The sequence below is a fragment of the Leucoraja erinacea genome, chromosome 15 (assembly GCF_028641065.1).
Source record: "Leucoraja erinacea ecotype New England chromosome 15, Leri_hhj_1, whole genome shotgun sequence".
In the NCBI taxonomy this organism is placed as follows: Eukaryota; Metazoa; Chordata; class Chondrichthyes; order Rajiformes; family Rajidae; genus Leucoraja; species Leucoraja erinaceus.
This window is the reverse complement of record NC_073391.1, coordinates 14,283,791-14,307,541: the sequence shown is the minus strand read 5'-3', so window position 1 is coordinate 14,307,541 and position 23,751 is coordinate 14,283,791. Positions and strand designations below refer to the sequence as shown.

Below are 23,751 nucleotides of genomic sequence, written 5' to 3'. Positions count from 1 at the left end.
GACTGGTACTTCTGTGCCACTTGTCAACCCATTACAAGAAAACTCATTACAAGAAAAGAGGATCTAACCACCTAGTCTTGACATTGGATGACATTACCATCATTGAGTGAGACACCATGAATATTTTGGTTTTCCATTGACCAGAAACTCAACTAGACCAAACAGGTAAACATCATGGCTACGACAGCCAGGTCAGAGGCTGCTTATCTCTTGCTGAGTGACTCACCTTTGGACACTCCTAGGCCTTTCCACCAGATACAAAGCATAGGTCAGTTGTATGAAAAAATGTTTTCCACTTGCATGGGCGATGCAGTTATAACAAATGTCAAGAAGCTTAGCACTACACAAGACAAAACAACCCACTTGATTGATGTCCCATCAACCACCCTAAGTGTTCATTCCCTCCAGTGTGTAGGATCAAGGACAAGGACACTGGGTGTACAGAAACGTTATTACAGAAATTGATCGCATAATTTTTCCTTCAAGTCACATATCATCCTGGCTTGGAAAGGCATCACTGGTCCATCATGAAGAAAAGGAATGGTGCCTATGAGCGAGCTGGGGCTCACTTTCCACACCTCGGACGTGCTCTGTGTGTTCCGAAATCGGCTGTGGGTGGGGCACCGGGCACGGAGGCTGAGCGGTGGTTGTGGGATGTGAGGGACTGTTCATTTGCATGTCTGGATCAATCTGTTGATAGATGGGCAGCAGCTGGGGATCGATTGGATGGGGTGCCACTCTAAGAGCTCCAGCATGCAGATCGGTTGTGATTGTGACATGAGCAGCAGAGGTGGACATTGATAGCATTGCCTGACCAGGTCGACCTCTCTACTCCAACCCAGTGCCGCCACCAGAATAATGGGCCTTAAAACTGACATTTTTAACTATTTTGAACTTGAAGGGTACACAATGTCGCTGGAAACGTGACAACTCTTGTGTACTACCAGCAGAATTTTCCAAGAATTTTCCAAGATTGCAAGAAGTTGGGCAGTTAGGAATGAAAATACAAAGCAAAAAGTATTAGGAAATTGAATCTCATTCTCCAGAAGGCGGTTGATACTGGGACAGTTCAATTTTATATGACTAGAGATCGGTAGATTTGGGTTTTGTAGTAGTGCTGAAGGCCAAAGGTAGATAAATGGAATTTAGTAAAAGTTCAGCTATTGTATGAGAGCACTCGTTGGAGGAAATGAATTGTACAATTTGCTCCAAAATAAAAGGAAGAAGGCAAAATGGGAATGCATTTCCAGGGTAAATTTTCATTCATTTTAGCCAAAGAAGGTTAATATCATATAATGTAAATGGCTTTGAAAATTCCGGTTGATGAAACCATAATTTAAAGGTGTTAGCAGTCTTTTTATTTGCTCCAGATTCTAATATCTCATATCCCTTATGGTCTTATATGTTTAAATAAGTTCACCCGACAATCTTCTAAACTTTAAGGAATACAGATCCAAACTACAGTACTAAGTATCTTGATATGTGTTCAAAATGGTTTCATGCAGAAACACAAATAAATTAAGCATTGATGCAAAGAAGATGATACCTAGCAGCTAAGAAGCAATTGTGGATTGACCAGAGGAATTGGTTGATGAACAGGAATAAAAGGAATGACAGCACAAGATAGCATGAACTATAGCAACTTGTGCTTAGTGTGACTTCAATGAGATTCCTCAAGGTATTTCACAGCAGTATTATCAAATAAAAATTGATACTTAGTTGTGTAATGAAACATGATGGCAGAGAGGCTTTAGGGAGATTTTAAAGTAGAGGAGAGATGCAATGTCATTCAGGGAATTACAGACCTAGGGTTAGGTAGAATGAAGGCATGACAAAAATGATAATTTGAATAAAACAGTGGGACTGTAAGGGATCAAAGTTGGAGATGTATATAACCTGTGCATTTTACAGAGAAAGCCATACGGGAATATAAATATAAAGCTGAGAATTTAAAAACTAGCCAAGAAAAATAGAAAAGAAAAAGGAAGCGTGTGTGTGGTTTAAGAAGGCTGCATCAGACAGGACTTATGAATAGAATATAACACCAGTGGGAAATAATTCAAGTGGCCATGAAATGTCATTGACGATTCAAATTAAGGAAAATCTCACAACTTTTTATACATATGTTAAAAATAGAGGGTGACCAGGCAGAAGTTAGGACCACTCAAGGCTAAAGGAGAGTATCTGTGCTTGGAATCGGAGGATGTTGGTGTGGTGATAAGCTACTACTTTGCATCTGTATTCACTGATAAGGACTTGGAGGACAGCGAGATCAGTATGGAGAATGCAAATATGCCAGGGCAGCATGAGAACAAGAAAGAGGTAGTGAGGCTCTTGAAGAACATTAAGGTGGATATGTCACCACGGGTTGACAGGTTCTATCCAAAGTTATTGAGGGAGGCAAGAGAGGAGATGGCGGGGGCATCGATGAGGATCTTTGTTTCTTCTTCAGTCGCAGGCAAGGTCCTGCAGGATTGGAAAGGGGTCAGTGTTGTTCCTTTGTTTAAGGGAAGCAGGGAGAATCCAGGGAACTATAGGCCAGTGAGCTTCATGTTGGTGGTAGGGAAGGTCTTGGAGGGAATTCTTCAAGATAGAATTTATTACAATTTGGAAGATAATGGAACAAGGGATAGCCAGCATGGCTTTGTACATGGCAGATTGTGCCATCCTAACTAGAATGAGTTTTTTGAGGAGATGACAAAGAAGATTTATTGAAGGTATGGTGGTGGATGTTATATACATGGATTTTAGTATGGCTTTTGATGAAGCTCCTCATGGTAGGCTGATCCAGAAAATTAAGATGCATTGGATTCATGGTGGCATGGTAGTATCAGTAAGGTCTTTGAGCAGTGGAGTTTCACAGGGGTCTGTTTGAAATATACTATATATATGTAAACGGCTCGGATGTAAATGCAGATGGGTTGGTGAGTAAGTTTGCTAAACAACACCAAAATTGGAGGAGTTGCAGATAGTGAGAAGGCTGTCAGATATAATGGGATATAGATCAACTGCAGAAATGGGCAGAGAAATGACAGTTGGAGTTTAACCCGGGCAAGTGTGAGGTGTTGCACTTTGAGAGAATGTAAGGGGAGAGGATACTGTTAATGGTAAGACCCTTAACAGCATTGATATGCAGAGGGATCTTGGAGTCTGCTCATACCTCATTGAAAATGGCCACATTTGTAGACAGAGTGGTAAAGAAGGTGTATGATATTCTTGCCTTCTTCATTGGTGGCATAGAGTATACGAGTCAGGAAGTCATGATGCAGCTCTACAAGACTCTGCTTAGGACATGTTTGGAGTATTACGTGCAGTTCTGGTTTCCCCATAGAAACATAGGTGCAGGAGTACGCTATTCAGTCCTTCGAGCCAGCACCACCATTCAATATGATCATGGCTGATCATCCAAAATCAGTTCCTGTTTTCTCCCCATATCCCTTGATTCCGTTAGCCCTAAGAGCGATATTTAACTCTCTCTTGAAAACATCCAGTGAATTGGCCTCCACTGTCTTCTGTGGCAGAATTCCACAGATTCAGATAAGTTTCTATAATATAACCTCTCATCCCTCTAAATTCCAGTGAATATAAGCCCACGATCCATTCTTTCAAAATATGTCAGTCCCGCCATCCTGGGAATTAACCTGCTGAACCTATGCTGTACTCCCTCAATAGCAAGAATGTCCTTCCTCAAATTTGGAGACCAAAACTGCACACAATACTTCAGGTGTGGTCTCACCAGGGCCCTGTACAACTGCAGTAGGACCTCCTTGCTCCTATACTTAAATGCTCTCGCTATGAAGGCAATTTGCTTTCTTCACTGCCTGCTCCATCTTGCATGCTTACTTTCAGTGATTGATGTACAAGGACACCCAGGTCTTGTTGCACCTCCCCTTTTCCAAATCTGACATAATTCAGATAATAATTTGCCTTCTTGTTCTTGCCACCAAAGTGGATAACCTCACATTTATCCACACTCACCGAACCTATCCAAGTTACCCTGCAGCCTCATAGCATCCTCCTCGCTGCTCACACTGCCACCCAGCTTTGTGTCGTCCACAAACCTGGAGATTTTACATTTGATTCCTTCATTTAAATCATCAATATATATAGTAAATAACTGGGGTCCCAGCACTGAGCCTTGCGGCACCCCACTATTCACTGTCTGCCATTCAGAAAAGGACCCGTTAATTCCCACTCTTTTTTGCCAACCAGTTCACTATCTATGTCAATACCCCACCCCCAATACAATGTGCTCTAATCTTGCACACCAATCTCTTGTGTGGGACCTTGCCAAAGGCTTTTTGAAAGTCCAGATACACCACATAGACTGTCTCTCCCTTATCCATTCTACTTGTTACATCCTCAAAAAATTCCAGAAAATTAGTCGAGCATGATTTCCCCTTCATAAATCCATGCTGACTTTGACCGATTCTGTCACTGCTTTCCAAATGCGCTGCTATTACATCTTTAATAATCGACTCAAGCATCTTCCCCACTACCAGTCAGGCTAAATGGTCTATAATCCCTGTTTTTTTTTTTATCTCTCCCTCCTTTATTAAAAAGTGGGGTTACATTAGCTACCTTTCCGGTCCACAGGAACTGACCCAAAGTCAAAAGAACTTTGGAAAATGATCACAAATGCATCGACGATTTCTCGGGCCACCTCCTTGAGTACTCTAGGATGCAGACCACCAGACCCTGGGGATTTATCTGCCTTCAGTCCCAACAGTTTACCTAACACCATTTCCTGACAAAGGTGGATTTCCTTCAGTTTCTCCCACTAGATCATAGATCCCCTAATATTCTGGGAGATTGTTTGTGTCTTCCTTAGTAAAGACAGAACCAAAGTACTTGTTTAACTGGTCTGCATTTCCGTTTCCCATTATAAATTCACCTGTGTCTGACTGTAGGAAACCTACATTTGGCTTCATTAATCTTTTCCTCTTCACATATCTATAGAAGCTTCTAGTCAGTTTTCTTATTCCCCGCAAGTTTTCTTTTATGCTCTGTCCCCCCCTCTTAATTAACCCCTTCATCCTCCTCTGTTGAATTTTAAATTTCTCCCAGTCCTCCTGTTTGCTGCTTCCTCTGGCCAATTTATATGCCTCTTCCTTGTATTTAACACAATCCCTAATTTCCCTCGTTAGCCACGGTTGAGCCGCCTTCCCTGTTTTATTTTTACGCCAGACAGGGATGAGCAATTCTTGCAATTCATCCATGTGATCTGTAAATCTTTGCCATTGCATATCCACTGTCAACCCTTTAAGTACCATTTGCCAGTCTATTCTTGCCAATTCCTGTCTCATACCATTAAAGTTACCTTTCTTTAAGTTCAGGCCCCTAATCTTTGTATTAACTGTGTCACTCTCCATCTTAATGCAGGTTTCTACCATATTATGGTCACTATTGCCGAAGGGTCTTTGCACAACAAAATTGCTAACTAATCCTTCCTTATTTCACAATACCTTGTCTAGGATGGCCTGCCCTCTAGTTGGTTCCTCTACATTTTGGCTTAGAAAACAATCCCGTGTACACTCCATGAAATCCTCCCCCTTACCAATTTGGTTAGCCCAATCTATATGTAGAATGAAGCTACCCATGATAACTGCTGTCTGTAATTTCCTGTTTGATGCTATACACAACTTAATTACTGCTGCCTGTACACTACTCCGACAAGCATTTTCTGCCCTTGGCTATTTTGCAGTTCTACCCATACAGATTCTACAGCATCAAAGCTAATGCCTCTCCTTACCATTGCAGTAATCTCCTCTTTAACCAGCAATGTCACCCCACCTCCTCTTCCTTTCTGTCTATCCTTCCTGAATATTGAATACCCCTGCATGTTGAGCTCCCAGCCTTGGTCACCCTGGAGCCATGTCTCCGTAACCCTCACTATATCATATCCGTCAACAACTAACGGTGTATTCAATTCATCCACCTTATTATGAATGCTCCTCGTATTAAGGCACAAAGCTTTCAGGTTTGTTTTAACATTCTTAGCCCTTATAGAATGATGTTGTAATGTGGCCCTTTTTTTTTACAGGAAGGCTGTGGAGGCTTTGGAGAGGGTGCAGAGGTTTACCAGAATGCTGCCTGTATCTGAGGGAATCAGCCACAAGGAAAGTTTAGATAAACTTGGAGATAGACACAGACAGCTGGAGTAACTCAGCAACACAGGCAGTATCTCTGGGGAGAAAGAATGGGTGATGTTTCGGTTCAAGAAGAAGGGACTCTACCCAAAACATCACCTATTTCTTCTCTCCAGAAATGTTGCTTGTCCCGCTAAGTTACTCCAGCATTTTGGGTCTATCATTGGTTTAAACCAGCATCTGCAGTTCCTTCATACACATTAGATAAACTTGGATTGTTTTCTATGGAACGTCAGAGGTTGAGAGGGAAACTTAATAAACCAAATAAAATGGTGAGAGGCATCGATAGGCTAGGTAGTCAGAAATGCTTTTTTCAATAGTTGGAAATGTCCAACACAAAAAGTCATAGCCATAAGGTGGGAGGGGGAAGGTTTAATGGAAATATATTGGCCAAGAATGGTGGGTGATGGAGGCCTGGACAACATTCCCAGGGAGGCAGATATGACAGTGGCATTTAAGAGGTTTCTAGATGGGCACATATATGTGCAAGGAATAGAAGGATATTGATCATATCATGAGATCGGTTTGACTTGGGCGTCAAGTTCTGCACAAACATTGTGGGCCAAAGTACCTATTCCTGTGCTGTACTGTTCTATGTTCTCTGTTTTATGGAATGTTATTGAACTAGGCTCAAATGTAAATCAGTATTTACTGGGATTATGCGACTGACCTTGAACATACTGAGACCTGTTCCCCATTTCAATTACCCAGATCTGCAAAGTCTGAAAAAGGGTCTCGACTCGAAACATCACACATTCCTTCTCTCCAGAGATGCTGCCTGTCCCGCCGAGTTACTCCAGCATTTTGTGTCTACCTTCTGCAAAGTCCATGTCGCAGATATCACTTTATGCACATTATATTCTAACAATCAGCTATACCATTGAAATTTATTTGCATACTAGACTAAGTGGGACCCGTTGGGGCTGATGGGCTGGCAGCTCAGTCACTCAGGGCTGGTGGGCTGGCAGCACAATCACTCAGGGCTGGTGGGCTGGCAGCTCATTCACTCAGGGCTGGTGGGCTGGCAGCTCAGTCACTCAGGGCTGGTGGGCTGGCAGCTCAGTCACTCAGGGTTGGTGGGCTGGCAGCTCAGTCACTAAGGGCTGGTGGGCTGGCAGATCAGTTACTCAGGGCTGGTGGGCTGGCAGATCAGTCACTCAGGGCTGGTGGGTTGGCTGTTCACTCATGGCTATTCCTTGAAATTCCATTTCAAGCAGAGTGCAGGCCACCACATTCTATATCATAGCATTTCAAGCAGAGTGCAGGCCACCACATTCAATTTCATAGCATTTCAAGCAGAATGCAGGCCACCACATTCAGTTTCATAGAATTTCAAGCAGAGTGCAGGCCACCAAATTGCCAAAGAACTCATTGCATTGTCATTAAGGGCTAACAAATCATTTATTGCAAGTACATTGCAGACTCACAGTTCAGTTGATTCACAGCTTAGAATCACAGTTGTGGACTCTCCCTCACGATCTTCCAGAGTGACTGACTTGCGTCCAGGCACCCAGGGTTTTATAGTCCCGACCCCGCCCGCCGGAAGGGACGTTACCGTCATTGTGGTGATTGACAAGAGAGATAACCAATCAGCTGATATCAAGATTTTTCAAAACATTCATAACTTTTTTTAGTTTTCATCGAGGTGGACTGTGAGTAAGATGGCCAAAAATCATAGCGATATATGGTAGCATTTTTTCTAAAATCAATATACAGCGCAGATAGGAAGTGGTCAAGATGACTTAGTTATATAGATAATGACCTTGCATTCACAGGTTTATATAATATTAATCTTAGAAATCCAGCCAAAAAATGGTTAAAATCCAACAATTCAAAATAAAGCTTGAGGTATTGTACATCAGAAATTCTGGTATCATCTTGATTTTTAAACACATGCATCATCTGATTCATGTACTGTATTGCTGCAGGTAATTTGAAAAAGGAGAGGAAGTGGTCAATTTATTGTACCCACAATTCTCATAACAATTAATGTGAGTGTATCTGTGGGTAAAACTAGTTGGCCAATTCACAAACCATGACCCCACAATGCAAATCCTATGACCATAACTTTAAACTGAACCTTCTGAATACCTTATTTGAATTGATAATCCACAGATATATAATGCAAATTAATGGAACAAATACCAATAATGACTAGCTGTCACACTACCTGTGCCTTTCAACAGCATTATTGGAAAGGTGAACAAAGGCAGAGCGAACGTGGGTGGATAGGGAGAGGAACATATGGACAATGGATTATCTGAAATAGTAAAATTAGGAGCTTGTTCATTTCCCATTTCCACCAGTCCACCTATGTTCTCGCCCTTTAACCATATAACCATATACCAATTACAGAACGGAAACAGGCCATCTCGGCCCTACAAGTCCGTGCCGAACAAATTTTTTCCCCTTAGTCCCACCTGCCTGCACTCATACCATAACCCTCCATTCCCTTCTCATCTTTCTTCAATTTTTCCATCTCTCTCCCAAACCCCTTGAAAAGACATTGGTCTCCACCATGTTTCCATCTGCTCATCACCAACATATTTATCTACCTGGGGTTCTTTCTCCCTTGGATCATCTTTCCGATCCCCTTCCTGTCCAATGCTGTCTGCCCATGAACCCTCCCTTATCTGGTCTCATTCATCACAACAGCCACTGTCTCCACCTCGTTCCATCTGCTATTTTTCCCCTTTCTGTTAATCCCACCTATTACCCACCAACTTGGACACTGATGCGCCTTATTGGTCCCTCATGGCCCCCCCCCCCCCCCCCCACTGAGTCTGGCATCAGAAGATCCTCCAGGATGGTGAATCCTCGGAAAGCGACTGAACCTGCTGGCATATCTGATCTCTTTTTCAAAAACTGTGCGGACCAACTGGATAGAGTTTGGGTGGACATATTCAACCTCTCATTACTGAGGTCTGAGGTTCCTACCTACTTTAATACGGCATCAATAATAAGGGCCCAAAAGTGTAAGGTGACATGCCTCAATGACTATTGACCAGTGGCACTAACATCCGTGGTGATGAAGCGTTTTTACAGGCTGGTTATGGTGCATCTCAACTCCTGCCTCGGCAAGAACCTGGACCCACTGTAATTTGCCTATCACCACAATAGATCAACAGAGGTTGCTGGCTCTCTATTCTGCATTGTTCATTGATTACAGCTTGGTGTTCAACACCACCATCCCCTGCAAACTTGTTATTAAACTCAGGGAATTGGGTCTCTGTGCATCCTTTTCCAATAGAAACTACATTTTCCTCATCAACAATCGATACGAATTGGCTACAACACTTCCGCCTTGATAACCATCAGCACAAGAGGACTTTGAGGCTGTGTGCTCAGCCCCCTGCTCCACTCACTCTATACCCATGATTGTGTAGCCGGACACAGTTCCAAATCAATCTTTAAATTCGCAGACAACACCACATTGTTGGATGAATTATTGATAAGAGTCAGGAGGGAGATCGATCCTCTGAATAAATGGCACCAGAACAACAACTTTGATCTCAACATCAGTAAAACCAAGGGACTGATTGTTGACTTTAGAAGAGGAAGGCGAGGATCCTGTCATCATCGATGGGTTGGTGGTGGCAAAATTTAACAATTTCAAGATCCTGGGTGTGCATATCTCTGAAGATGCGTCCTGGACCGAGCACATTGATGCAATGATATAGAAAACTAATCAATGCCTTTACTACCTTAGAAGATTGACAAGATTAGGTATGATGATGAATAATCTCTTAAATTCCTACATCCGGCAGAATATCCTGGCAAAATGCAGCAACACCCAGACATCAGGCTGGACTTGCTCGGCATGGAACCAGCAAGGGAAGCTGCCGAGCCCGACCACTGCTCCACCAAAGACAGGGAACCGGAAAGGAGGGTGGAAGGAGTCACCAGCATTCGTGAACATTGGACAAAGGGTCAGTAAGACAAGTCTGGGCCTTGCCTTCTCTTTCCCCCTTGCCCCCCACTAAGTTTGGCTAAGTGAGTGTCTCGGGACACAAAGTTGGAAGATGGCCAGGCAAGGAGATGGGTGACAGTTCGTGGGATGACCAAATAGAGGAGAGGACTGCAACGGGCCTTTATGACCAGCCGCATCTGGGCCTTTGGAAATGGCGCCTAACCTGGTGAGTCTTGCAAATATATATAGTGGGCTCTTTCCATACATTCTGTACTTAACCAGCGACTGTACTTGTGTACGGCAGAAATCTTACTGATCTGTATGCAAAAGAAGAATTTCACTGTACCTTGGTACACTTGATAATAACGAACTATTGATCCATTGATTGAACCATTGTATGGTAGATAACATATTGACTGATTGCGGCACAGCCTGATTGGGCAACTCAAACGTGCACTCCTCTTGTACCACTGTAACATAACAATCCAACTTTTATACTTAATATTTTGACCGACAAAGGCCAATGTGCTGAAAGCCTTCTTGACCAGGTTGGAACATCAAACTACACCCTGGCTTATGGGAGGATTGTACAGTAAGGAAGAAGAAATCTGCTTCTGTGTTTTTGTGTCTTCTGCTAGACAGTAGCAGGAAGAAGAGGAATGACCAGTGTGTGAAAGGTCCTTGATTATGTTGGTTGGTTTCCTGGGGCAGTATGAAGTGTAGGAAGTGTAGAGTCGATGGTAGGGAGGCTGAACTGTGTGATGGACGGGGCTACATCAACCATTGTCTTCAATTTCTTGCATTCTTGGGAAGACCTGTTGCCGAAATAAGCTGTGATGCATCTCAGTTGGATGCTTTCTATGGTGCATCTGTGGGAGTTGTATGGGCTGTTGGAGACATGACAAACCTTCTTAGTCTTCTGAGGAAGTAAAGGATTTATCTAGCTTTCTTGACTGTAACTTCAATATGTTGATCCAGGACAAATGGTTGGCAATATTTACACCTAGAAGCTTAAAGTTCTTGACCGTCTTGACTTTGGCACCTTTGTTACTAATTGGGCACATTCTCCATCTGGCTTCCTGAAGTCATCACCTACTCCTTCATCTTAATGACATTGAGGGAGAGGTTGTCGTCTTGACACCATGTTACAAACCTCTCATACTCCTTCCTATACTCTGTCTTATCATTGTTTGAGATCCAGTCCACCAAAACAGTGTCATCTACAAACTTGAAAATTGAATTATGGCAGAATTTGGACACAGTACTATAGGGAATATAGGAAAGGGCTGAGAATGCATCCTTTAATTGCTTTGATGTTGAGAACTTTTATGGAAGATGTTTTGTCAGCCATCCTCACTGATTGTGGTCTATGGGTCAGGATGTCAAAGATCCAGTAGCAGAGCGGGTTGCTAATTCCTTGTTCCAGGAGTTTGGAGATGAGTTTAGTTTGGATTATGGTATTGAAGGCAGAACTATGGTCAATAAATACGAGTTTGATCTAGGTGTCCTTGTTATCTAGATGTTCCAGCGATGAAAGCGGAGACCATCCATTTTGGACATATCACAATAGTATGCAACCCGTGGTGGATCAACGGTATCCAGGAAGCTTGAGTCAACGTGCAACATGACCAGCTGGTCAATGCAATTCATTGGTTTATTATGAGGAAACCAACATTTAAATTTAAAATAAATAAATACCCACATCACATTCAGAATACTGGCAGGTTGTTTTTTTCCTGTTCCCTCATCTGGGTGCACTCAAAAATTACATACTTATGAATAACTTAAATACCAAACCTAGTCAAGTGACTTCAATGATCACAACCATAGTGTTTACAAGTGATATGATACAGTTTACCCTTATTTGAATGATCTAATTGTTTATTTTCAAATAAAGAAACTAACAAAGTATTTTTTGCAATTCTCATCTGGCCAAAGCTGTCATTAACTTGAAAAATCATTTTCTAACAAAGTTTAATAAAAGAAAGTTATTGAACTTTCCCCAGGAACTTTCCCCCTCTGTACTGACATAATAATTGTTTCTCCTTTGATACCTTCTAACTATTTTCAGTATTTTCTGTTTTGTTGAAGATTTCCAATATCTGGAAATGATGTACACACGACTGTTTCCTTTAATGAAAGGAATACATTAATTAATGGAGTATTTTTTAATGTTCGTATTCTTCTCAACTCAGCTGTTTTTCATAATTTAAATAAAACAACCGCACCTAAATCCCATCCTAGATTATCACAAAAAAAAGGGATTTGAACTATCTGAAGAAGAAAAAGTAAAAATCCAGCATTAGACCGATCGGATCCTTAACCTTCCCTCGGCTGTGGCTGCGGGCAGCCAGCGCCCCACCACTGGAAGTTGGCTTGTTGTGATTGAAGAGGAACAAAGTAAATGTTACAATTCCCAGGCGGCAGGGAACGTACTGTGAATTGATGATGTTGTCGTGGGAGGCGGTGACTTCGCCCAGGAGAAGTTTTTCTGGAAACTTGCCGGCTGCTCGCTCGCTCGCGCTCTCTCTCTCTCTCTCGCCCGTCCGCCGCCGCCAGTTGCACGACCGGTGACGCTCGAGACACATGACTGGAACTTTCTTTCTCCTCCCGTGGAAAATGGCGGCCTGGAGTTTTCAGGACAAATGAGGAAGGCTGGAAAACGGCTGAAGTTGAGGAAGTTTAAACCACAACAATGACGCGTTGGGTCCCAACCAAAAAAGAAAAATATGGAGTCGGTGAGTGGCATTCCCTCACGTAATCCCAACCATTTGCATTTATAATCTGAAGACCTGTAGTTTAAGGCATTTTTTAATTGCTTTCCCTCCCTTTCCCTCTTTCAACTTATCCCAGACCCGGGTCTTTCTCTGTTTCCTTTTCAATGCTCTGCAATCCCGAACATTGAATCCTTTCGGAAGCGTGTTTGTTTTTTTATCCCTGAGAATAATTAACGACATGAGTGAATTGATGCTGGGAATCTGGTCTCCTTCCTATCAAATGAGACACATTAGGTTTGAGGTGCGCCGGGTTCAAAGGCCGTTCTCACACGAAGTTTAATTTAGCGGCGTTGTTGAGTAAAACTTCTAAACATCAGCATATCAGGTTTAAAACAATTCTTATTTAATGTTTCAAAGTAGATGTTTGGATTACCTTGTAAATTTCGGAAACAATTGTCATTTCCATTTTCGTATCCTCTAATCGCATACACCTGAGATTTCATAGAGTATTATTTATTTGCTCTCCATGCCGTTAATAAATATTGGTCTGATGATGTATAAACTTTGTAAATTGTATCAGTAAATTCTTTTTTTAAGTGTTTCAGTACAAGTAAAAAAGATACTGTCTTATCAAATTGGTTTGTCTCCTTGGGATCGCTACTTTAAAAACTAACGTGGTGTCATGTTTATGAACTGAATTTTTCAACATACCTGCTACATATTTGAGAATCGATGAATTAGTGACAATTTAACTTATTGTGCCTAGTCTTCTGATCAGAATAAGATTTTTTTTAAATTTGTAATTGTGCAGACATTCTGAATAATACAAATCGTGCCTGTAATAAAAAGATCAGTCATATGAACTATTCTACAAAAGTGACTTAGTTGCCAATCTCAAGAATTACACATCCCTGTTCTTATAACAGATTTTGCCATTACTTGCAGATTAGTCATGATGAAAGACAATGCTTAATAGTCTACAATGGCAGGAAAATAGGAACAGGAATTGGAAACTTGGCCTCTTATGCACACCCTGCTATTGAATATAATCATGACAGGCCTCTTCTGTTCCCCATAACCCCCAATTCTCTGATCTTTCAGAAATTAGCTACTTCCTCTTAAAGGTAGACAAAAATGCTGGAGAAACTCAGTTGGTGAGGCAGCATCTATGGAGCGGAGGAATAGGTGACGTTTTGGGTCGAGACTTTATTCGGTCTGAAGAAGGGTCTCGACTCGAAACGTCACCTATTCCTTTGCTCCATAGATGCTGCCTCATCCGCTGAGTTTCTCCAGCATTTTTGTCTACCTTTGATTTTTTTCCAGCATTGCAGTTCTTTCTTAAATACTTCCTCTTAAATGTCCCCAACAACACTTGCTTTAGGAATAGGAATACATTATTGTCACGTGTGACTAGGCACAGTGAGATTCTTTGCTAGCATACACAATGACCGACGTTGAACTACAATGCAACTACAACCCCCCGGGATAGGAAAATCCAGAGATCCACCATCCTCTGCAAAAAGATTGACACAATTCAGTTTTAAATGATCACTTTCAAATCTTGTAATTATTTCCTCTTGTTTGAGATACCTTCGTAGAAACATCTCAACATCAATTTTTTGTTGTTCCTTAAGGATCATATTTACTTTAATAAGATCATCAGTCATTTTTCAAAACTCTAAAGAATGTTTACAATAAAAACACTTAAATCTGGCTGTTGTTCATGGACTACAGCGACGTTCAACACAATCACCACCTCCAAACCGGTTCTGAAGCTCACGGAACTGGGTCTCTATGCATTTTTCTGCAACTGTATTCTTGACTTCCTTATCAACAGATTACAATCAAAATTAATTGGCAACAACACTTCCTCCTCGATGACTATCAGCACAGAAGCACCTGAAGGCTGTATATTTGGACCCTACTCTACTCACTCTATACTCATGACTGTAGCTGGACACCGTTCCAGCTCTATTTTCAAATTCACCGATGACATCACTTTTGTTGGATGGATTATACATGACGATGCGTCTGAGTATTGGAGGGAGATTGATCGACTGACCAAAATGGTGCCAGAACCATAACCTTGCACTCATTGTCAATTTAAACCAAGGTCCGATTGTTGACTTTGGAAGAGGAAGGTCGTTCTACAAACCTCAACCGACGAGATGGTGGTGGAGAGAGTCAAAAACTTCAAATTCCTGGCATGCATATCTCTGACGATCTGTCCTGGACTCAGCACATTAATGTAATCACAATGAAAGCCCATCAATACCTCTACTTCTCAGAAGATTGAGGAGATTTGGTATGTCAATGAATGCTCTTGAACAGGTGTACAGTAGAGAGCATATTGACTAGTTGCATCATGGTCCGGTTCGGCAACACAAATAGCCAGGAACGAAGAAAAATGTAGAAAGTCGTGAACACTGCCCAGTCCTTCACGGGTACTGGCCTCCCCAAAATCGAAGGATCTATAGGAGTCGTTACCTCAAAAAAACAGCTATCATCATCAGGGACACACGCTCATTTCACTCCTGCCTTCGGGAAGAAGGCATAGGAGCTTGGAAACTAATATCAAGGTTCAGAAGCAGCTTCTTACCTACAAATCATAACTACAATCATTAAACACTAAAACATCCACATAAGCTCTGAACTACATAGAATTAAGGGTATTATATATATCTATTGTTCAGTATATATACTGAACTTTTGTTGTTGGTGTTATGATGTTTACATAGTACTCTGTTTACATATCTGTTATGCTGCTCCAAGTAACAATTTCATTGTTCTGTTTTGAGACATTTGACAATAAAACACTTGACTCTCTTAACTATTGACTAAATCTTGACTCCGACCTCTTTTGGTGTAAAGTGCTGGAAGAACTCAGCAGGTCAGGCAACATTTTGAACAATGTTTTGGGTCAGGACCCTTTTATAAACCTGTTGAGTAATTCCAGCACTTTGTGTCTTGCACAAATTTCTGGTATCACATTTTCTCATGTATCTGAATCTATTTTGGACTGTCTCCAAAGCTATTATATCCTTTATGTTAACATGGATCCTTGCTCATTTGATCAATGTTTTTATTTTTGTTCCCCTCTGTAAATCATCTCTATACTTTAAGCTTTGTTTTAGTTCCACATATGAATGTATTCTTTTTGAATTGTTTGTATTTTTTTATGCTAACAATGGCGCAAGGCTTTAATCAGTCTCCAAATTCTTAATGAATATGTAAAATTTATCATTTTATTTACCAGGATTAATTTGGTGCAATATATATGAACAATTTTCATGGTGGGGAGCAAATATTTTTAAGGGAGAAATGTCAGCTAGATTTTCTAAGAATTGTATGAAATTATGTTTGTCCTACTTGTAAAACTATTTTTTTTTAAATGTAAATTTAGTGGTACTATAGGGACGATAAGGTTAATAGGGAAGAACCCCCCCCCCCAAAAAACAGGAAATAACAGGCTAGGCAGTATCTGCGTGGAATGTCATGAAACAATGTCTGAAGAAGGATCTCGACCCGAAACGTCACCAATTCCTTCTCTCTAGAGATGCTGCCTGTCCCGCTAAGTTACTCCAGCATTTTGTGTCTACCTTCAGGCAATCACTTCTTTCCACAGATGCCCACTGACATTTTGAATATTTCAATTATTTTCTGTTGCTCTTTCAGATTGTTTTAATAGACCCATGTATGGGAACAGCTTAGTATAAAAAAGTTAATTTTTGTAGAACAATTCTTTTATAAAAATTTGTCAGTCTTGAATAGTGTTTTTCTGAAATAAACAGTTTTGATACTGCTATACTGGGATGTGATAAATAAAAAACTTGAAATCATACAGCAGTTTATGTGTCTCCATCAAGCTATCCAAAGAACATTTTAGAGATAATTAAGTGTTTTTTGAAATACAGTAACAATTGTGAAGGTGGAAAGAAGACAGTAAATTTGCATGGAATAAGCTCTCATTGACAATCATGATAATCTGCCTCTTTAGTGGTTAATTTCAAGAGAAATTAATTGATTTACAGGTTTATTATGATCATGTGTACCATGATATAGTGGAAAAACCTTGTTTGCAGGCGAGTTGTAACGTACATAAGAACATCAAGGTACTGCGAGAAAAAGGAAAAAAAAGAATGCAGTGTTTCAGCTGCAGACAAAGTGCAGGTAAAAAATGCAACGGTTGCAACAAGGTACATTACAACATCAAGAATTCATCATGAGAGGTCTTTTCAAAAGTATGATTACAGCAGGAAAGAAGCTGTTCTTCAATCTGGTAGCACATGCTTTCAAGTTTTTGTATCTTCTACCCAATTGGAGTGGAAAGAAAATAGAATATCCAGGGGGTGTAGTATATTATATTGCTGCTTTCCCCAGGCGGGATGTGTAGACAATGTCGATGGAGGGGAGGCTGCTTTCTTTGATGGACAGGGTTACATTCACAACTCTGCAATTTTTTGTGATATTCGGGTCACATATCAAGCTGTGATACATCTGTAAAGGTGCATTCTCTGGTGTATTTGTGAAAATTGGTAAGAGACATGCTGAATTTGAAGCAGTGTGCATTTGCAGAATAAAATATTTGCGTGGACTATGGAAGAAGAGCATGACAAATTAGAACTTATTTATAGCAAACAAGGCCATTCAGCCCATAAAGTTTATGCAGACTCTTTGTAAAACAATATATTTACACCCATTCCCTAGATCTTTCTCTGTAGCCCTACAGTTTTTTTTCTGGTACCTATTCCTTACGAAAGCCCTGAATGATTGTACAGAAATCACATTTGCAGGCACAAGTTTAATATTATAACAGTTCTCTGGATAACAATATTTCTCATTACACCATACGGCACCCCCTTCAGCTTCTGTCCTCTTCATTGGCTTGAATTTTGAATTTGAAATTTGTAATCCTTTGTCTTAAAACTATCCATTTAGGAACAGTTTCTGTCCATTACCCCCCCCCCCCCCCCCCCCCCCCATTTTATCCTATCTAATCAATCATAATTTTGAACCCATCTGTTGGAACCTTCCCACAGTTGTCTTGGTCCAAGAAGGACATTCCCAACTTATTTGGCTTAATCTCTTGGTTGAAATAACATTATGAGAGGCATGGATAGGGTGGACACTAAGAACCTTTTTTCTCAGGGTGGAAATGTCCACCACAAGAGGACATAAGATGAGAGGGGGAACGTTTAATAGAGTGTGGACAAGTTTTTTACGCTGGGGGTCTGGAATGCACTGCCAGATACGACAGTAGCGTTTAAGATACTTTTTGAAAGGCACATGGTAGTGCAGGGAACTGAGGGATATGGATCATGTACGGGCATGAGATCAGTTTAACTTGGCCAGTTTAACATTATGGTCCGAGGGACCCATTCTTATGCTGTACTGTTCTATGTACTATGTTGCATAACATATATCTCAGAAATTCTATTAAATCTCTTTCACATCCTCCCCAGGACCAGCCGTCTATCCTTAAACACTGATCAGAGTTTTGAATTGTGTTTATTTGTGGTCTAACTTGTATTATCTCTGCATGACAACAAGTTATTCTATAAGCAACTTTGTACAATATAATTAACATTTTGTTATAAATAATAAAATCACTTGAAACTAAATACAACGAAATAAAATGTGAAATTGTACAAGAGATAAATGTGAAGGGACCAATAAAGATTATTAAACTTTCCAAAGATACCTTCCTTCATTGACAAATAACTCTGCTTAAGAGATCTGACTAGCAACATAGCAATAGTGCTGACATTGAATCCAGAGTAAAGAAATATGCGAGGCATCTGTGCTTGTCCACAAATAATAACGCAATAATCCAACCCAGTACTAACAGGTTGTTTCAGGGAACATGTTGGAACATTTTCTTGAAACCACAGAATTTTGAATCAACAAGTCTCACATTTGAGATAATATAATTTTTGTAGTGGCTTACTATAATTTGCAATTTCTGTACGTGTGCATGTGCGTGTGTTTTGCAGCCACACTCCCATAGAAATTCACTAATACAACTGCCTGACTTATCTTGGTTAATGAATTAAGAGCATAAACAATGTAAATAATTTAAATTAACTTTTCACTTGACATATCTTGACAATGTATCGAAAAACATTTGTAATGAGAACTAAAGTTTTATCAACAGATATTCAATTGATGTAAATGAAACCATTCACAAGCATTAAAATGTTGCATTCCTTAGTCGGTTTTATGACCCTATTATTACACCCAACATGACATTGTCAGGAGCAGATCCAGTCTGACTAATTTGAATTGTTTGAAGAGGTAACAAAGTATCGATGAGGAAGGAGCATTAGATGTTATTTACGTGGATTTTAGAGGCTTTGACAAAGTCCTCCACTGGAGACTGGTTGAAATAGTTAGGACCCGTGTGATCCAGGACAAGTTGGCGAACTGGATCTAAAATTAGCTTGGCAATAAGAGACAAGAGGATGATGATAGAGGGATGTTTTTGCAATTGGATGTTTTGTGACTAGTGGCCTCCCACAAGAATGAATGGTAGGATCCTTGTTGTTTGTAATATATGTGAATGACCTGGATGTGGGAGGCAAGATCAATATTTTCACGGATGGCATAAAGATGAACACAATCATTAATAGTGTGGAAGGTAGTCTTAGGCTGGAGAGAGATATTGATGTTGGTGCAATGGGCTGAAAACTTGCAGAATTAGTTCAAATGGGAGGTGACATTGTTTGGGTAACTAAATTGGCTGGGAACATACACAGGGAATGTTTGGGTTTTAGGAAGTTTTGAGGAACAGAAGCACCTCAGAGAATATCGAACCTTGAAGGAAGATCCAGAGCCGGGTGAGTTTAATTGTCATATTTACCGGTAATGGTGCAATTAAATTCTTACTTGCAGTATCATAACAGGCCTGCAAACATAATACACTTTATAAATAATAGATAATAAGCAAAAAATCAATACATTTGTCACCACAATACTAGTGCAAAAATCTCTGAAGTCTGCAGTGCAACCAGAACAGTCCATAGTCCTATATCGCACAAGATAATACATGAAGACAATGTGGTTGGAAGGCAAATGGGATAGTGACATTAAATACAGATGTAGGGAGACTGGGCTCCAACTTTATAGAATCTCGGTCAGATCTCAGCTAAAGTACTGCATGCACTATTGGTCACCAAGATATAGAAGGAACGAATAGCACTGGAGAGGGTGCAGGGGAGATTCATCAGGATGTTGGAAGGAATAAAGAGTTCAGTTATGATGAGAGAATGGAGAAACAATATCTTTCTGGGCAAATGGAAGTAGCTTTTGTGGCTGTCTTGGTAGGCATGGTTGGTGCTGCATGACTACAAGAGACATGTGTTGATAAATAAGAGTCCTGCTAAGGAACACAAAAATATTTTCAAATGGATTCAAATTAAAATAACTAGGTGGTGTAACATTATTGTTTTGTTGCGTTTTCCACCTTAATAAAATAAGCATTTTTTCAAACCAAAACAAACTGCTAGAGGAATTAATGGTTCAGACATCAACGTGTCTGGTCAGGATTCTTCTTTGTATCTGGAGTAGAGGGAGATAATTAGAAAGAGATAATGGGAAAAGGTGATGGATGGATCCAGTTAGGGAAGGATTGATTGACAGGTGAGTCAAAGGGGACAGGGAAGGGTTGAGATGGTTACAAAGGTTGGAGGAAACAAGAAGAGACAAAGGGGTGAAGGTAGTGGAATTTGAAAAGAAAGGAAGGTGAGGAGTGAAATGTAAAGTCAGAGAAAGAGATGTTGGCTAGATGGGCAAGGTCGGGGGCTGTGGAAGAAATAGTGGCCCCAGAGGAGGTAGGGATCACAAGCAGCACGTGAAGGAGGGAAACAAAATGGATGATGGAGATGGGGGAGGGGCTGGGGGAGTGAAAGTAAAGTTGTCCGTGAGTGGACCTGGTAAATGAGAAAGAGAGAGAGAGAGGATGGTTTACCTAAAGTTGCAAAATTAGATATTTATGCTGGTAGACACAAAATGCTGGTAACTCAGCATCTCGGGACAGGCAGCATCTCTGGAGAGAAGGAATGGGTGATGTTTCGGGTCGAGACCCTTCTTCAGACTGATATTTATGCTGTTGGGTTGGAGACTACCAAAACAGAATATGAAATGCAGTTCTTATGGTTTGCATGTGGCCATGCTCTAGTAACGATGGAGGCTGAGAACAAACAGGTTGGAAATGGAAGAGGAATTAAAGTGTCTGGCAATCAGGGGCTTCACCTGGGCCTGGTGACCAGAGTGCAAGTGTTCAGCAAAATGGTCTCCTCATTTATGCTTGGTGTCACTAAAGTAGAGGAGGCCAGATTGAGATCCCCTAATGCAATAGACAAGATTGGTGGAGATACATACAAACCCTTGTCTTACTTGGAAGGGCTGTTTACGTTCCTGAATGGAGGTGACGGAGGAGGTTCAGTCACAGTTATTGCACCTCATACACTTGCTGAGGAAAGTGCCTGGGAAGGGGCATGATTTGGGTGTGGAGAGATGAGCAGTAGGGCGACATGGAGAGCATGGTCTTTCGAAAGCAGAAAGAGGTGGATGGGGTTTGATGACTAGTGGTGGGATCATGTTGAAGCTAACCGATATGCCGGAGAATGATATGTTAGTTGCGGAGGCTGGTGGGGTGAACGTTTGTGCGTTCCGCCAGGTGGAGGCGAGCATTAGTTGGTGAACTGGTTGGTCTCTGGTGTATTGGTATTGGTTTACTATTGTCACAGTGAAAGGACATAATGGAGGGCTCTGAGGCCCTGAATGGAAATGTCCATGACGAAATGTCCATGGTGGAGAAGAGGCGGTAGGGGCCAAGGAATTGGAAGTTGCTAAAGTGATGGGAGTCCCGGATATAGGTATGTGGGTGGGAGAAACATGGACAAGGGGAGACAAGATAGAGTCAAAGTATGAAGAGATGATTTCAGTGGCACAAGCACGGGTAGAAATAGTAAGGTTGGGGAACTATGATGTTGGAAACTGGAGAGGAGATTTGGTGTCGTTCATCAGCATGATATTTCACTCATGCATTTTTGTAAATACATCTTCCATGTAGTTCTTCCCAGAACTGTAATTAACTGGTAACCAGGACACTTCGGAAAAGGTAAATTTCAGTCAGTTGTCATTTATTTACTATGACATATCACCTTTAGTACGTAGTTTTCAAGAAATTAGGTGGTCAAACATGGTGAGACTAGAGATTGAGTCATAAGAATAGATGTATCTTGACTTTGTGGATGCTGAAGGTATTGTCAATATTAATTGGAACATATTCTTGGGTAAACATGCTGCATGTGTGAAAGGTTATGGAATAAGAATAAGGAGAAGTAAGAGGCAAAGTAAGAGGCAAAAAACTTGGATTAATATAGGTTGAATAAGCACAACAAAATTAACTCAATCCAGTTACAATAAAAATAAGAAAATTAACTCTATCCATAGGCAGTTATGCTTTACCTGAACCTTTTCCATTATTTGCTTAACAAGATTACTATCCATTTGTACTTTTCTCATTAATTTATTTGCTATTTTATATTCTGATTATTTCACAATCAATGATTCTTATTGAAGTGTAAACTTTTGTCAAATAAATCTGGCAAATTTTGAACACCAATGATGGTGTATGCTGGTAGTGGACTCACATGGTTCAACATTTCAATATTGCCATTTAATGATCATATGAAATATGCATATGACCTTCTAATGCTTAATTTGAACCATGATGCCTCCTAAAATACATTATTCAATTTTAATTACTGCAGTTAGCACTGATATATGTGAATTGTGGATTCGTGTTTGAAATTGCATAATTGTTATTCAGATGTGAGAATTTTACTAATAAAAAAAGTTTTCAGAACAGAGATGGAAAATCTTTTTGTGGAAGTAAATGAAAAACAGCTTGGTTACGGTTGATGAATGTGCAAATACATTATTTACAGTATTCTATAATATATTTAATAAAACAATATTTTACATTTCAGATCGTTAGTCGTTCAGTGGTAGCATTCTTACCCCTGTAATTGAAGATTGTATGTTGTTTAGCCCAATGTGCCAATTAAGGCAGTTTGAGTTGTTTAGTTTAGTATTGCAATCCATCTCTTTCCCCTAACCCTGTGGTGTGATGGCCATTGGGTGTTGACATCCTTGCTATTTTCAGTTTTTTGAACTAAAGTAGTACTCATTTGCAGCCTAACCAGTTTTTTGAAAAAGTTTCTTGTGAGTTTTTCTTCATCTTTAATACTCTATATACCATATCTCAGCTCTACCATCTCCACATATGATGAGATGTAAAATACTCGATAAAGAGAATTTCAAGGCTAGAAGGTTGTTCAGGTTGTAATTGAGTTACTGAATTAAAAAAAAACGTATACATTGTATAGTGAGGTATAATATCTTTAATGCTGTATATAGCAAGACTATTGTGGCTTTAAAAGGTGATATTGATGTTGCCTGTTGATGTTGAGCAATAATGGCAAGCAAGGATAATATCTTTTTATGACAATCTCAAGCTTCAGGCATTTATTCAGTTGCAATTGCAACTATCCAGTTGCCCTCCCATTGCACTTAGGCTGTGGGCCGAGCATCAAAAATGTGTCTAGAAATCAGTTTTCGTGACCCAAGTCACCAAACTACATGAAATTTTCCACAGATTTAGATGAAATATAATTGAGAAAGAAGTCATAACTCGTCATTGCCGAAAGTTGCACATTAATTAATTAAACTAATTAGAAAATAAGATCGGGTAAGTAAGCGCCATCTCGTGGCCAATGTCCATATTACACGATGGGCAGCCTATTTCCGTGTTGCAGTCCATTTAAACTATATATCATTATACCTATATATATTCCAGATAGTAATATAGGTATAATAATATATTATCTGGAATATTTAATATATATTATTATCCCTATATATATTCCAGATAGACATATATTCCAGATAGCTACGGACGGCACTATAT

At 40.3% G+C, this 23,751-nt stretch overlaps 2 protein-coding genes across 2 annotated transcripts in view; one reads left to right on the top strand and one right to left on the bottom strand.

Moving 5' to 3' along the window:
* The window catches only part of LOC129703961 ((E2-independent) E3 ubiquitin-conjugating enzyme FATS-like), a 280,942-nt gene extending 268,317 nt beyond the window's left edge, over window positions 1-12,625 (bottom strand). The window contains exon 1 of the mRNA XM_055646707.1: window positions 12,496-12,625. The gene's annotated coding sequence lies outside the window, so the exon portion shown is untranslated. The remainder of the gene's footprint in view (window positions 1-12,495) is intronic.
* The window catches only part of dock1 (dedicator of cytokinesis 1), a 443,854-nt gene continuing 432,719 nt past the window's right edge, over window positions 12,617-23,751 (top strand). Inside the window, exon 1 of the mRNA XM_055646705.1 lies at window positions 12,617-12,797. Coding sequence (XP_055502680.1) covers window positions 12,755-12,797 — 43 coding nt within the window. The 5' untranslated portion in view covers window positions 12,617-12,754. The remainder of the gene's footprint in view (window positions 12,798-23,751) is intronic.